Source organism: Lissotriton vulgaris, chromosome 6 (genome assembly GCF_964263255.1).
Source record: "Lissotriton vulgaris chromosome 6, aLisVul1.2, whole genome shotgun sequence".
NCBI classification, from domain to species: Eukaryota; Metazoa; Chordata; class Amphibia; order Caudata; family Salamandridae; genus Lissotriton; species Lissotriton vulgaris.
The window spans coordinates 1,529,715,473-1,529,733,032 of record NC_141694.1 but is presented as its reverse complement, the minus strand read 5'-3'; the positions used below and the strand labels follow the sequence as shown (position 1 = coordinate 1,529,733,032).

The following is a 17,560-nucleotide window of genomic DNA, read 5'->3' as shown; positions in this document are numbered from 1 at the left end:
CGTCTAGAGGAGACTTTACTTGAATGTCATTACCTGTCTCTCGGTGCTTGCAGGTCTATTTGTTGTTGCTGTGCCCTCTTTGCCCTCCTGGGTCTTATATTTCCCTTAGATGAGTTATGCTGAGCCCTTCCAAGATGGCCACCATCTTAGATGTTTAGGCTCATCGTATGGCGGTGAGGTCCTTTTCTACAATGGGAATAAGGGAAAGGGGAACATCTCTGCATATCATTTTTGACAAGATCAGCATTCCTTATAGGGGGACTTTCTATCTCTAAATAGTCTGTCTGAATCATAAGGGGGAAATGTTTACAGGACGACTGTTAGCCTGTGTTAGAAAGATTTTGACATAATCCAAACCTCGTCACACAAAAAGGGAAATTTGGGTTTACTCAAGCTTATATAAAATCTGCTATATATAAGCTCTGCCTGATGTATGCACCACAGAAGGATAATACGAATGGCTGGCACGATTGGGAGTAGAAACTGTTCACTTTCCCCAAGTCGATGATACAATACAGACACATTAATATTGTGCTGAATCCTAGTATGGAGTTAACTACTATGACATAAGCTACTAGTGGAGCAAAATGTGTAAAGAAAAATTGAAAATTTAATTTAGACATACTCCCTTTTAGACGTACGGTGGGTTCTGAATCTACAGGATAATCAATATAGGCTTTATAAATCTATTCAACAACCGTATACTTGTATCCACATTTTTGTCTTTAAAGATCCCATCACTCTTATTAGGTCCTCCTTTGATCTTGTGAGGATTGGTGTGCGGACTTCCATTAACACTACAGCCCTTTAACATCTACTTGCAACATATTATTGAATTTCTGGCAAAGACATGAATGGAGGTTAATAGCTATGCTATGCTGATAGCACTCAACTCAATTATGAACAAAATTCGATGTCCTTGACTAGTTGCCACACTGTAATTAAGCTTTGGATTGATGATAATGGACTGGCATTAAACATCAGTAAAATTGAGTTCAAAGTGAATGGATCTAATTTTTAACCCATAAGTATTTTTAAAGCAGCAAATTTCAACTTAATATTCCCATGCTTCCACAGACTAGTTTGTTTATTGTGGTTGAAATTAATGCACAACATCGATTTTTGCTCTTGGTGTAGCTTTTATTGACGCACACATTTTTGGATTATTAAGCACAAAAATATTGTGCCTCCACAATATTGCCAAAATAGCATAAACATAATTTTATTTGAGTACATACAGGTTTAGTATTCTGAACTCCACATCTATGTACCTTGAAATATATATTGTCATGGTTGATTGATGTGAAGTTAAGTGTATCGCATCTAGACTTACCTATATATTCGTGCCTTAAAGATATTTTGGTATTTGATATTATATTTTGGGAGCACAATATTTAAAACTCGATACTCAGATGCTATACATTTAATTGGCACATAAACGTCACTATGTCGGTGTCTCTGCTTTAAAATTACTCCCAAATGTCAATTCTGATAGAATTCTGCTTCTTTAAGAACTGCACTACCTTCATTTTTCCTGTGAATGGTACCATGGAGTTTGCACTTGCAATAATTTATTATCACTGTGCTCTTCTCTGCGAGTCCCCATTTTGTCAAGGGCCTCTATTGTTAGATGTTGCTTTTCTACTCTTGAGACCACTGGCAATTCTCTAGTCTTGCTTCTCCTGGTGATATCTCCTACATATGTCTATTGGCTCCACTCCTTTCCCATCTTTGTGTTTGTATTTTCGCTTGTTTACTTGTTGAATTTCTCCTGAAAGATTTTGCATTGTCCCTGGTTTATGATAACCCTTTTCTCAAGACTCTGCACTCTTGTCTTGTGATAATCATTTTGTTGAATGCTTCATTTTTCATTGGCGTTTCCCCCTTCTCTCTATGCTCCCTAGGTTTCAGATCACTCCGTTGTGAGACAATCACCTTCTATATTTTTATTTCATATTATAGGCACTACCCTTAGTTTTCTAGGCCACACCTATTGTGCAAGTTTCTTAAACACTTGTCCTAGACTGCACCCCTTTTAGAGCATCCCACTCATGTTTTTCATCCCACTAGAATGAATAGTGTGCTCACAACATGCAGGTCGCTGAGGGATGGGCACTAACCGCAGTTCCATACCAACACATACACCAGGGCACCACATAGCACTCTGTTCTTGCCGGAGTACCTGTGACCAGGCAAATACCCCCAAAATGTTTTGCTCCAAGCATCTCGGGGAGGGCAGAAAGGTCAAGGGCCAATGGCAGGTCAGCATCCCCTCCTGCCTGCCCAGTGCTCACACAAATCCACACCCCTCCAAGGGGTCAGTTCAGTAAATCAGCCCCAATTTTCGGGTAGCCCCTTTACTCTGCCCTCACTAGGCAAATTGCTCAACATGTTCTACTCCAGGCATTTCACCCAAAATGGTGATCTCCAGGCTGATAAGGACCACCTACAGATCAGTTTCCCCTCCTGCTTGTCCAGTGCCTACACAACTCAACACCACCCCAAGGGGTCAGTTCAGTAAATCAGTCTAAATTTTTGGGGTAACCCCAATTTTCTGCTGCTAGAAATTCCGCCTTCCGCCAGGAGTGGGTGGGTGGATTGTGATCCAGTATGCATGAGTGCGGTGAAGAGGAAAAGAGGCCAATCCCTCACCTCTCAGCGCCTTAAATGTTCCTGTCCCAGGTGCCTCCAGATGACATCACGACTCTCCTCTGTGGCGTGACAAACAACGGGCTACTTGCCTTGGCTCCTGTCCATGGAGAGACAAATGGTGCCCCTCCTCTATTTGCAGGGGGTGCCCGGTCAATAACATTACTCCTTACCTGGGCATCAGGTGTATAGGTTTGAGGTCAACTGGCCTGTTAGAAGATTGTTAATGGTGCACAGAGCAGCTAGTGACATAACACACTTTCATGTGAATTATAATTTTTTTACATTCCATACCTAGAAAGTAAAATATGAGATGCTTTATAGCGTTTTTCATAATACAGGCAAACAATAATGACAGGAAAACAAAGTTAAGGTACATATTTATTCACAGTATTATACTTGTTTGAATTTGCTGGCATCAGCTAATTTCAACTGCTCTTCTAAGGCTTGGAGAAGAAGCTTCCTAATGTTATTTTTTATGAATTGTGAGTATCCCTAAATGAATACTTTTTTTTCTTCCCCGCAATTGAATGTATGCATGTTTATAGCAATAAATATTGATCAATAAGACCCTGAGTCATGTAATATTATTGTGTACCATATAGCATACAGTGTGTGCTTGCGGGGATATAAAATGTGCATATTTATTATACTTTTAGGTAATGTACTGCTAATATATTGCATTTAATCGTTTGACTGAATTTGTGGTAATCCAACAGTTTACTTTAAGTGACATGGACAAACTCTGAAATTCACTGAGTTACTTTTATAAAGCTACAGTTCAGTACGCCTCTTTTTTGAGTGAAAGAAAAGATAAAATATGAAGGAAATCCCATTTTATAAACTCATTTTCCTTTTCTTTCTCCAGACTATTGTTAGAGGAAATAAACCTCAAAAGGATACTTCCGTCAATGGCCTTCTAGAAGATTTTGACAATATTTCAGTCACGCGTTCCAATTCCCTACGCAAAGAAAGTCCACCCACCCCGCGGCAAGGGAATTCCAACCACGCCCAAGGTCACCTAGAGGAAAATGGCTACATCTCTTATGCCCAGTATTCCCGTGAGTCAGACAGAGGTTATGCTTCTGAAAAATGCAGAGAAGGCATCCGCCAGGAAGAAGAGATAGACAGGTTTTGTAAAGGAGGCAAACCTACCAAGCAAAATGGCCATGCCATGAAAATGAAATCGTATGAGGCATATTATCCAGACATTAACCCCCTAAGATCAGATATCTCAAGGTTTTCTCCAGAGTATCGGCCACACACGGAGGATAAAGGTGCTTCATCAGAACGCGGTGGTCTGAAATGGGAGTTCCAAAGACCCAGCTCTGGATCGCCTGTAGTTTATGCAGAACCTTACAAGTGCACTCCTAGAACTAGAATTCTCAGTGAAGGGTCGACAGAAAGACTTGAGGACAATGACTGGGGAGATGGACTTTCCAAGGACGATTATGAAAGGAGACCCAAGTCCTCTTATGTGAGCCAGACAAGCCCACAGCCAGCCATAAGACAGAGGTCAAGATCAGGGTCTGGCCTGCAGGAGCCAGTGATTCCATATGGAGCAAGTGCTTGTAAAATGAACCATCAAGGACACTCGTACAGCTCATATACCTACCCTCGCTTGTCCGAAACAGCAGCGTGCATTGCAAAGGTAAAGTTAACCTCCTGAAAACGAGTGTGCTACATTCATGACATGAAAATATTGTTAACTGAAATAAAAAATAAGCTTAACCTAATTTTATAAGTGTAGTTAAATATATCAGATTTGCTGTTGAAGTTAAAATAAAATCCTATAATTATTTTCTACAATTACTTGAATTCAGTATACAATTAGAGAGCTGCATATTAAAGCTTCAATAGCTCTGACAACTTCAATTGGGTGCTTTCCAAATTAATAAACGTATATTATGTGCCTAAAAATGTTTCTTACGGTGTTCATGTGCCAGCATTTGGAAACAGCGTTCATGCCTAATTCTTCTTTTGATCTTTTTTCAAACTAAAAATACTCACCCTTTGTGTTTTTCATGATATTTTGTTTTCCTTTATCAATGTACTGAAGCCAAGTTGTATTTTCACGACATAATTACTGGTTATTATGCTAACATTCAGATTTTCATTTTGCATCCCTAAAGCATACTCGCTTATTGTTTTTGATTTATTCATGCTATTGTTCAAGTTTTATTTCTATTGCTAATCATGGCAAACATCAACGCCAACCACATTTCACTCGCCGCTTAACGAAGACCTGAAACCGCAAGAAAGACAGGATGAGCCTGGGCCATTAACTAGATTTAGTATATTAGCCACTTGCCCAAATAAGTGTAAAATTCCCTTGTGTAACATTCTAAAAAGTGTTATTTTTCATAAAACAACAAACACATTTTCTATTCGGCAACAAATGCAGAATGGAAAATGTATTTGCACTTGAATAATGTGAAAGTTCTAGTGGCTGCCAATAATTCATCCAACCTGCCAGTAATGAATGAAAATGAGAGCAGTCGTCCATTGCAGGGAAAAAAGTTCCCTTTACCAGTCTGGCATCTCTAACAATCACCAACAGGCATTTCAGTATGTTCCTTGGTGCAATGATGTCTGTTTTGGTTTTGAGACCTACTTTGGCATCTTTAATTCGCCCGCCCCTCTTAAGGGACAGGAGCCACCTCAATCGACCATCGGGTTTCTTTATTTACTACTTGTCCTAAGTGCTCATCTAACCGGTAGCCATCCAATGATATCGCCACCCGCCTAACAGGCTAACTTAATAGAAGCCAGATAATCCAGGATTACTTCTTTGGTAAATTCTGAAGGAGGTCCAGTATTCTCCTAGGGATATCAACCTAAGGATATACTATAATCGAAGTTGTAGTTGATCTTACCATAAACCACAATGTACTGGTTGTTCTGTAGGAGGAATGGCAGAATAAAACTTTTACATGAACAGGTAGAATAGATTCTTCGTAGGAAAGGACCTGATAAGGGTTGACCACTCTCCCATCCCCAGATATCCATGGGATATCCATGTGCGTTAATGCCTTCATATGCGGAACTTCTTCTAAGGCACTGGCAGAATGGCCTCAGGGAATATTATCATGTGGCCGCTCGCCAATTCGGCAACAAACCAGCTGTAAGGTTGTCAAAATGGCTAATGAGGTTGCTTCTAAAAGTGTCTGTGCTCTCTTCCAGCAAGTGGTCTCCATTTTCATAAAGCGAACAAGGGAAGATAGTGGAACATGGCAAAGGCAAATACTCTTTAACCCTTTCGATGCTGATGACGAGCTCAGCTCGTCATCACCCACGGGTGTCGTGTGCTGATGACGAGCTGAGCTCGTCATGGTGCCACTAAAATGGCATTTTCCAGCACAGGGGGGGGAAAACGCCCAGCAGCCATGTGGTTAATACTTAGGGACTTATTTATGAAGGTCTTGCGCCGCTGGTGCGTCACTTTTAAAATGGGAAAAAGTGACGCACCCGTGGCGCAAGGCCTTCATAAATGAAGCCCTTGGTCTTTGCCAACTCAAAATGTTGTGCCTATATGTCATTTGGCATTGAAGTCCTTAACATCAAGCAGCATGCTGCTATGGGATCAAAGTTTGTGTTTAGTGCAGAGTTTATCGATTATTAGGCGTAGTCTTGTGCTCTAAATGAAACCCTTCCATGCTTTTACTGCAGTTTCCTTGTGAGAAGCAAGTAGTTGATGGAAAGAATAGATATATTGTAATGATGCAGAGATATGGTTTCAAAGATAGAGAGATTAAGGCAGAGATACATGAAACGTAAACTAGTCTATATATTCAGTAGGCAGGCCAGTGGTGGAAGAGAAGGAACGATCATTCAAAAGAAATCAAGGAGAGTAAAATTGAAAGTGTAAATGAAGGTCAATTTTTCAAGCAAGGTTTTAGGAATATAGCGGACTGTGTTTTTTTAATAGCATGCAATCTGTGGATCTAAACCGGTGGAAAGAAAAAAACGATCTGCTACGAGACCAAACTACAGTTCTAAATTCTGATCTAAAAGTATGTGGCTTTCATCAATATTTCTAGAAACACCTTTACTTTCAAAGAGGGGGCAGATGCTTGCCTTGCAACAAAAACACAATCCCAGTGCTTGTCGAGATACCCCTTAACGAGTGACCACCAGCACTGTGACATTTAAGCACCTCGCAGAATCTAAAATTACCATTTACCAACACCACTGAGAAAGTTATGGTCCAACATTGTTTGAAGCATGTGATGTTATTTTCTAACTCATGTGCACACGACAATGCAATCAATTTCTGCAAACTGTAAGAAATTGGGTTACTGGTTGAGAGGGGTGAAAACCTTCAGCAGCAAACACAAATCTTCTTAATTCTTCCTTCAATGAACTTGTGCTCAACCCTTATGTAGCTTGGCAGACAGCAGTCATGCTTAACTTAGAGGCAATGTGTAAAGTATTTGTGCAACAATTCAAACAGTAGCACAGTGAGGAACACACAGCAAAAGAGTCCCACAACAGAGTTAGAAAAATAGAATAATTTGTAATAATTAAGAAAGACCAAAATGACAGAAAATCTAATCAGTAGAACTGGAGATATGCAAGTTTAAAGATTTTAGTAAAAATATCACCCAAAAATTGAAAGTGACAACTGTGGATATGTGGTCGTGCTGGAACGGGACAAAGTCACAAATTCAGGCTGACCGCGATGGACCGTGGGCCGGCTACAAGGACCCAGTTAGACCCGCTGGACAAAGTACTTGAAATCCTGTTTGTGGAGCGTCGCGAGGATCCACAGCGCAGCTGAAGTGATACGTTGTTTCCGAGGTGCAGCGAGTCTGCGTTGCGAGGTCCTGCATCATTGTCGAGGATCCTGTCAACGAGGGATTGGGACGCAAAGCCCGAACGCGTCAAGGCATTGCGTATTTGAGGAGATGCGTCATTCTGAGGAGCTGTGAGGCTTTGATACAGAGTCCATCGTTATTTTCGAGACTGTCGGGGACAAGGGATGCAAGGGCCTGCGCTGAGTATGCGTTTCACAGTGGTGGCTCTGAAGGTGTTGAGGGCTGCAGTGGTGATGCGGATCTTTGCAGCGGTCCAGTCTAGCGGTGGGCGGAACTTGCGAAGTTTCAGTTCATGGAATTCCGCGTAGTTACAGAAAAACTCTGCAGGATTCTGCAGAATTGTGCCAACGGCCAGAAGATATGCAGCTTGCTCTATTTGCGCTGCAATTTAGCACTGGTAGCGCGAACATCGCAAAAATGAGTGTGAATGGCACATGTGTTGCAAGAGTGCATAGTCATTCTTGATGATTTTGCTGCCGCTCGAGTAGAACGGGTACTCGAGTGACAGTAAATCTACAGGAGCAGTAGCCCTGTGACCACAATCGCTAGCGAATGCCGCCAACCGCCCGCGTTAGAAAATCATGGTAGGGAACAGAGCCTGGAAAGGCACCTTAAGCCCACTTCCAATGATCCCAGACTGGGGAGGCACCACTTGGCAGGGTAGAGTCACAGATGGCAGAGTCCAGGTGCAGGTGCAAGATTGTTGGAAACCTGTTGTGTCCTTGAGGTTTCAGATCAAGAAGCCAGCAAACTAGCCCTTGAAGTCACTCTGGAGTTCGAGACAAGCAGGCCCAGACATTCTCAGCCAGGCAACAGGTTAGCACAGCAGGGCACCTGCCCTTTAGAGCATTAGTCCAGCAAAGTGGCAGTCCTTTCAACAGTACAGCAGTTCTTTTTCCTGGCAGAGTATCCACAGGTCCAGAAGTGTACTCAATGGTTGGTATCTGAGGTCCAGTATTTATACCCAGTTGTGCCTTTGAAGTGGGGGAAAAGCTTCTACAGGTTTCACTTTGAAGTCCCCACGCATCCTGCCGTCCATGACCCAGCTCCAAACTAACTGCAGGTAGTATGCAGTCCATTATGTGGAGGCAGGACATAGCCTATTCAAGTATGAGAAGGGCAGGGTCCTGCTCCGGTCTCCCTGTCTGCCAGTGATGGCCTATCCAGGAACACCTAAGTTTTATATTGTGTTGCTGTTGAGGAGGAATACACAAAACTCGGTTTTCAGCTACACCCAGTCATGTGACCCAGGACAGGCAACATGCACTTAATGGATAAGGCAGGAAAATCCCAGCTTTCTAAAAGTAGCATTTTCCAAATTGCAATTTAAAATCTGACTTTACCATAAGGTAGGATTTTTCATTACAATTCCGAAGACATCAAACATGAACTGATTACCTGTTCCCATTTGGAAATGACCGCTTATTAAATTTAACAAGGTAACTCCAAAGTTAACCATTTGGAGTGGTAGGCCTGGCAGTAGTGAAAAACTAATTCAAAAGGACACTTAATAGTACATGTCCCACTTTTTAAATACACTGCCCCCTGCCCTCTGTACTGTAAAGGGTCTTCCCTAGGGATATCTTATATGTAATCAAAAGGAAGGTTTAGGCTTGGCAAAAGGCTTATTTTTCCAGGTCGAAATGACAGTTTACAATTGCAAACACAGGCTGAATTGGCAGACCTGAGACATGTTTAATGGGCTACTTAAGTCGGTGGCACAATCAGTGCTACAGGACCACTAGTAGCATTTTAATTTACAGGCCCTTGGCACATGAAGCGATTTATAAATAAATTGAATATGCCAAATGAGTATATGCTAATGTTATCATGTTTGTAAGAGCGATCAGAAGCATTTTAGCACTGGTTAACGGTGGTAAGGTGCACAGAGAATTAAGGCTAGGAAAAACAAAGTCAGCAAAAAGTGGAGGGTAAAGGCAAAAGGTTTGAGGGTGACCCGGCAGAGAGGGCCAGGTCCAACACAAACCCAGAAAGGAACCCTGTGTGTACCTACTACAGCAGCACAACACAGTTAATAAATATGTTGCAGCAATAATCATTAGTTAATTGAGTGCATTTTTATCTGACCTTTTCATTACCTAGTTTGGAGTGGATTTGGTCATTAGAGGCAGTTGGTTGCTGTCCCTTGCCCCACCCAAAAGGCACTGGGCACCACAGAACAGACACCATGGCCTGCAGAATGGATGTCTGAAATCATTGTGACCTTCCAGTATCCACCTTTTCTCATCAAATTGCAAGAAGTTGATGAATTAGACTCACACAACTCCAGACTGAACCGGAGCTGCACCCCCCCCACCACCACCCAGCGCCTTGATACGCTCACGGATGAGTAGCATGCTTTAAATCCTCTGATTGATTGATAGATTGGTAACTCAATCAAGTTGCTAGAAGTTGAATATTTAGACCCACACAACTCAATCATTATGTTAATTCTTCCAGTATTTATGATGTCATTACTTCTTCAAATGAGGCACAGGTTATGATTTTATAATTGTATTGCATACTATGTCAGAATAGTATATGAAAAAATAACCAATTCAGAAAGAACTGTACAATGAAAATCCCAGAGAGGGTAAATACGAGAGGTACCCCTTAACTAGAGTCAAGGGAAATAGAGTTAACTAACCAGTAAAAAAAGTGTTCCCTTGAGCGAAAATGAATAGGAGAAGCCGGAGGGTCAGGAAAAAAACAATTACAAAATACAAGTAAATATAAAGCATTCTTACAATTTATTTGAAAATACAAATGTTAAAAGGAGAGTGGTCCAAATGTAACCCACTCAACACAGGTAAAACAATAAAAGTTTTTTTTGACATTCAATTGTGGCCAGCAAGATTGAATCACAAGGACAGAAAAGGCTGTAAGACATAGAGTTTGTGCAATACTGGTTGTATATTCGGACTCTATTATTAACACCTAAGCTATGTGCACTACAATACAGTATATCAGCAAAGATGTCCAGATCATGAATTATACTGGGTGAAGCGTCACCCAGTATAATTCATGATCTCGACATCTTTGCTGATATACTGTATTGTAGTGCACATAGCTTAGGTGTTAATAATAGAGTCCGAATATACAACCAGTATTGCACAAACTCTATGTCTTACAGCCTTTTCTGTCCTTGTGATTCAATCTTGCTGGCCAAAATTGAATGTCAATTTTTTTTTTTATTGTTTTACCTGTGTTGAGTGGGTTACATTTGGACCACTCTCCTTTTAACATTTGTATTTTCAAATAAATTGTAAGAACTCTTTATATTCACTTGTATTTTGTAATTGTTTTTTTCTTGACCCTCTGGCTTCTCCTATTCATTTTCGCTCAAGGGAACACTTTGTTTTACCAATGAAAATCCCAGCCAGGTTGGACAGCTGCCTAACCAAATCATTAAATATTGATTTAAAGATTTTAGAAATACTCTATTACGCCAGTTCCTGGATACTGGACCAAGGAATCGCTGTGCCTGGCTGAGTTGAATGAAACATACTTCTCCAATAGGAACTGGAATATTTGTGGTCAGTCACATGAGATATGTGAGCTGGGTAACCTATACAGTCCAAGGGTAACTGGATTATTTATGGTCAGTTACATGAGCTTTCTAGTTTGGAGTTACAAGAACTGTGTTTTATTGGTTAATTTACAATGAGTTGTTATAGATGCTCAAGGCTCCTTAGGGGATGCAAAAGCTGGTGCTGTTTCATACAGTTGTTGTTTGCCTTAGTCTTGTGAGAAGCAAATACTGAAGAACCCACTTGGAGCCTGAAGTTGCTGTGGTGTAGGTTAATCAGCTTTTGTCTGAATTTTTACAGATCAATTCTGTTTCTTCCAGTATCACTTTCTGTGAGAAATTGAGTTGGTGGTTGAAGGGGGTGTGAGTCCTTCTCAAGCAACAACCACAATCATTGTGAACCACAAAAAGTCACTACATTAACCTGTGCTCAACCCTCTGGTATGTTGGCACAAAAGCAGTAAGGCTTAACTTAGATGCAATATGTATAGTTTTTGTGCAAGACATGAACAGTAATAAAGTGAAAACACAACACAAGAAATATCCCACACCAATTTAGAAACATAGAGTAAAATGTAACACATTACTTAATATCAAAAGAACAAAATTCAAATCAGTAGAACCACAGATATGCAATTAAAAAAATGTAAGGTAATTACAGCGCCTAAAATCACAAACTGCCACTCGTGGTTACCAGGTTGCGTGAGACCACTTGAAAGTCACAAGTTCAGGCCGACCGCAATGGAGCACAGGTGGGGTGCAGGGACCAGATTAGTCCCACTGAAAACATTACCTGCTAAAGTCCAGTGCAAAGAGTTCCATTCATGGTAGAGGGAGCCGCGATGAGCAGGGATAGTGCCATGGATGGTTGTAGCTGTATTGCGAAGAGCATGCCGGGTGTTGCAAATGGTCATGCCTGTAGCGTAAGTATCCTGTTTGGTGCTGCGGGCTGTTGTCGCTGGAGATTCGCTTTGGCAGTCACCTCGAGATGTCAATACTGTTGCGCAAAGTGCAGATCTTGCGTTTCTAGTCGTCGCTGGTGGTCGACATAGTATGAACAGTAGAGTTCACCTGAGTTTCACGTTGACAGTCTGCGCAGGCAGCAAGATCTTGGTGTGAATGGGCCTTTTCGTGGTTGTGAAGAGCCCAAAACTTCAGAATGTCTTCCTTTCTTCAATGAGGAGCTCAACTGATACCACACCAAGTGTCCAAACCTGAGTGGCGCCTCCTGAGGATCAGGAACTCACTCCAGCAGATGCCAACAGAGCTCAGGCAGTTCCAGTTGCAGGCCCAGGCAGCAGGTCAGCTGGGCAGATGCAGAGAGGGCTTTGGAGTGTCCCTGCAGCTTAGAATAGATGGTAAGTCAGCTGAACCTTGGTGTCAGTTCAGCCTGGAACAAAAGGTGCAGACCCAATCTTCCTTCTCAGCAAGTTGAACAAGACTCAAGCAGCACTGCAGCAGGGCAATCCTTCTTCTGTAGCATCCACAAGTCCAGGAGTGTACTTAAGAGTGGGGCTGAGGATCCCAGTTTTTATACCTTGTGCACACTATGAAGTGGGAGAAGATTCTACAGTTTGCCCCTACAGAGGTGTCTGGAATATCTTGCCTCCCTGCCTTGGTCCCAGTCTGTCTAGGGACACAATAGGCTAGTGCGAAGTGCTTTGTGTGTGTCTGCTGAGGTAGCCCCATTGAGTTGCAAGTGCGGTAGGTGACTTCCCCCCCATTGGGTGGCTGTCTATGAGGAATACATAAAGGCAAACTGCCAATTGCACTTAGTAAGGAACCTAGGGCCTGATTCTGATGTCGGTCATAGTTGCTCTCATAGAGAAACGGGAATTACTGTAAATCCCTGCACCGTGTGGCAGGCACCACAACCAAACATGCACTGGAAAGCAAAACAACGCTCCCATAAGTATGAAGTATATTTTCCAAATCTACTATTTGCTCATTCAAACTTCAGTCAAAGAGATGGGCGAGGGGAGTGTCATGCTCCCACAGGTGCTCAAAACTCCAGGTACCATCTAGTGGAACAATTTAAAAAGTTTTGCTTTTTTGTAGTGATTTTATTCTTAGGTGTCTGTGTGGAGGTGTGTACAAAAAATTTGAATACCAGGAAGGACAATTTAGTGCTTTCTGTTTACATACAAAGGCGCATATTTATGGGCCCTGTTGCATCACGCTTGCACCACGCAACATGGTGCAAGCGCGAGCCAAATCAAAATTCTGATTTATGACGCCACTCATAAATCTCGAGTAATGTAGCGCAAATCGCAGTGTTGCGTTTCTCTGCCCTGGCAAGGCATTCCCATGGTTTTTGATGCATTCCCAGATTTCCCTTTAAACAAAAAGAGAGGTAGGGAGAGTAGATTGACACTCTTATTCCCCGGTTATGATCAATTATGCCAATTATGTTCCTACCCCCCTTCTGTGACCCATGGTGTTCTTCCGAAACACCAACAAAGTGCAGAAACCGCAAAGTTGAAGCCTCCAAAACCTGAAGTGACTTAGAAGACTTACCTGTCTTCCAAAATTGTTTGCACTTTTTCACTATTTTTCATTATTTTCACTTTCACGTCCCTAGGTAAGGGTGGGCCTTAGCGCGTCCATACCGCCAGGGTTTGAAATACACCTTTCTAGTCCTGAAGAATTGCCCGGTAAATATACACCATTTCGTGGCAAGAAGCATGTCGACTGATATTTAGGAAACTACCACTCAACTAAATATGGACTGCTTCCATACACATTGATTTTAAAATACTGTCTTTAGTGATCATAGAATAAAGTTCCTCTTGATACACTACTGACTACTTTTAATTCCCTCACCACTCATTAGCTTATTTTTGCAGAAAACACGCCCTAATTCTCACCAACCTGCTCCGCAGTAGATCTGGCGTTGTAGCACACCAAAGAGACATTCGGTCTCTATGGTGGAGCCCAATGATGAAGCATGTCATCACCAGGTGGTGAGTGAGGGCTTTCTTTAAACATCCTAAATCAGGCCGTTTAAAACCCTTCCTTTTTTGCTCCCTATATGTGGTTAATTGTAACCATAGGACACTCTTTACTTGTTTATTGAGCATTCCCAGATTTACCAGAACTGGTAAACCTGGGAATGCGCAAAAAAGATACGCCTTCCCAGGGGAGTCATAACAAGGAGAAATATCTTTATTTCTTCTCATTACTTCCTCTTTCTACGTGTGCTGCTTTGTGCAGCACACATAGATAGGGGAATATGCCTCTAAGGATTGTTTTTGTGCAGAAAGGTGCACCTTCCTGCACAACAACAATCCAGCATGCAATGCAGGCACCCTTGCACCATGGTGCAAGGGTGCCTGTTTTGGCGCTAGCCAGCACATTGTGCACCAGCGCTTGGAAAAGGACAGGAGTGCACCGTATTGTATCAAATACGGCACATTCCTGCTGTTTCCCTGTGATGTAGCGCAGCAAGGTGACTTATTGCACCACAAAACTCATAAATATGCCCCTAAGAGTAATGCATAAAAAAGGCACTGACAGAAAGGCTTTCTGTAGTGCTTGGTCGTAATACTTTATTATACTTAATAAAAGAGTGAACTTTCACAAGATGGAGACTTGGAAATGTAATCTTTTTTCTTTACTTTTGAGACTTGCGTGAAATGCTGTATGCTGTTATGAGAATATTTCTTACTTTCGAGAGCCATTTTTAGACTTTTACGGATGTTTCACAGGTTAATTTTTGTTCATCGTCATCTTGCATGGCTCATTGTTTGTTAATGTTAATGGCTCAGTACAATAAGTGTCCACCCCACAAAGGTCTTGATTATGTATCTAAGCAGTAGCTCCTTCCCATTGGTTGTCTTGCTTTCTGCTTGACGAAATCTATACCTGATTACACAAGCCCCGTTGGTGATGAGTCCGTGTCTGTCTCTGGCAGGAACTGCCGACCAACAAGAGACACAGCGCATCGAAACATTAGTCAAAGGTCTGGGTCTCTTATTCATGGGAGTGTTCAAGCGAGGAGAGGATTACTAATGTGTAGTCCCACTTCTGCATGTATTTTCCACTCTGTGGACTAAAGTACTGCTGCCTTATCACATAGAGAATTATGGGGCCTATTACCAAGATCAAGCGATAATCATCGCTTAACACGGTTAGCGGCAATATTATTATCGCCGAGCTCCGCCGATTTTTATCGCAGATAAACCTTGCTATTATCAAGGTTTATTTCAAATGCGATAAAAATCGGCCGAAATGCATGAATATCGCTGAAAAGTCAGCGATATTCATGCATTACCGAGCTAATGCTCTTAGCCATGTTATCCACCTACCATTGGATAACATGGCTAAGAACTGCTCTGGGCAGGCGTTAGCTTTTGGAGATATTCGCGCTTAGCACGAATATTTCCAATAGTGCGCCATTGTAGGTAATAGGAGATAGCAATGTTAGCGACTGTTCACAGTCGCTAACATCTTGGCACGCCCACTTTGCATGTCATTAGCGATCAATATCGCTGACATGCAAAGCGGGCCCCAAGATGATCGCTATCTCCTACTAGCTGTTGCTAACTGGCGTTAGCGACAGCTAGGTAATAGGGCGATAAAATTATCGCCGCTTTAGCTGGAAAAATTCCCGCTAAAGCGGCGATAAAGCCCTTGGTAATATGCCCCTTTGTGCTATAGGATTTAAAGCCCTTTTTAGATGGCAGACTTGTTCTCGTTCCCCCAGAACATAAGCTTTCTTACCTCTAGATAATGCTACGTCTAACAATAGTTCTATGTGTTATTGACATGGGCGACATGTTCAAGAGTTACGTGTCCCAGTCGTGCCATTCTTTCACAATGCATCACAGCATGCACAATAGACTGCAGGGTATACTCCCTTTAATGTTCATTGGTTGGACGCTTGAGTAATACACAGCATTGTTGGGCTCAGTGGTATTTCAATTCAGTTTAAAGTGTGGAAGTTTTTGTTTTGTACTAATTGTGCTGGGCAAGAAATTCACAGAAGAGTCACTTATATTTAGGTAAACTCATGTCCATGTTGCATGTATAGCTCCTCTGCACATTGAGTGATTTAATGAAGTGTGTTTACCACAACTAAAGGACTACATCAGTATACCTGAAACAGATGTTAAATCAACAGTCACTTCTTATGGCCAATAAGAGATATTTCATTTTCCAATCTTTTATCACACTTTTTACATACAAAAAGTTCATATTGGTCCCATCACCACAACATTTCTTTGTAAAACATATTTTGTTACAAACTAGTAGCATTTGTAGTTAGTTTAGTCCAAGACCGATGATGCAGATCAGTAGCATTTCCTGGTCTCAGTTTGCACTAAAGTGAGATTGCTTTGGTGTGAGGATTTATGTAAGGCTCACCACATCCCATTTGGCCAGAGATACTCTCTTTGATATCCATTGTGATTCTTCTAACATTCGTCTGCTGACACACATGTCTTTCAGATATGTTTCACGTTCTGTCACACCCTGCTGTAACAAAGAGCTTCGGACACCACATGTTTTTCAGATGTTGATGAAAGACAGGATATCTTACAAGCATCCTTAGCATGTTGGCATATTATTGTTATGACACTAATCATTGTTAAGTTCAGTGCAGTCTTAGGAATGAATTTCAATTGTTTCTGAAAAGTTAATACAAAAATTGCATGAAAGTTCTACTATCTTGAAATTGATGGCCTGCTTTGACTTCTATTGGACTGCATCAATCATCTCATGCTCATGCTTTTGTCAGCAGGATTGGGAACTTAAGTTGGATCTTTCTTCAAGATGTTACACATTTCTATTTAGGAGCTGGCAGATTGAGGTGCACTGGCTTAGAACTGAACGGCAGTTTTTCTTATGGTTTGTCACCTCTTACAGAGATGTGTCAATAAAATGTTTCATGGTTCAGCAATGTCTATTCATGCTAAAAAGTAAGGAAGAAAATACTATAGAAGTCACCTTAACCTATACTTGTACTTGTACAGTCTAATTTCTAACAGTTTCAGGACTGTGGTACCACTTAGCACTTCATTGTTTTGGGACAAATCCTCATAAACCTTTGACCACCAATGTGTGGAGCCAGCAGACTTCACCTTGTCTATTGAAAGGCACTTTCCATAAACACAGAAAGAGTTAGTTGGTTTATGTCTGCATGAAACACCTTAAACGATCCTATGTTAATAACAAAAACAGTAATTTGGGTCAAAATGTAGGAAGCTTTTATAGAGCCTTATCCTGATATGTTGCGATGATGATTGAATCTCTATTGCTTTTGATGTAGTTGTTCATTTGCTTTTCACATCGTGCTGATATAGATTGAATGTCAAAGTGGATGTCAAGTCATTTACAAACAGGTGAAAATATAAACTGTAAAAAGCTGTAATATGTGCATTCAAATTATTTAGATTGAAATTGCAATCAACTTTAGAAAGATGTCATACTAATCATTGTAGAGATCAGAAAGGTTTGGTTGATTGGTTGTGAACTTTTTAAAGACGAGCTTGAAAGAGAAGAATCCAAAATGAAGTTGGGGGACATAGGAGGGAAGGAGATATGGATATGGAGGGAGTGCTTTATG

General features: G+C 41.4%; 1 protein-coding gene across 1 annotated transcript in view; it reads left to right on the top strand.

Moving 5' to 3' along the window:
- PAK5 (p21 (RAC1) activated kinase 5) overlaps positions 1-17,560 on the top strand; it is an 856,297-nt gene that overhangs the window by 557,090 nt on the left and 281,647 nt on the right. Inside the window, exon 3 of the mRNA XM_086927707.1 lies at positions 3,518-4,300. Within this exon, the coding sequence (XP_086783833.1) occupies positions 3,518-4,300 (783 nt within the window). The remainder of the gene's footprint in view (positions 1-3,517; positions 4,301-17,560) is intronic.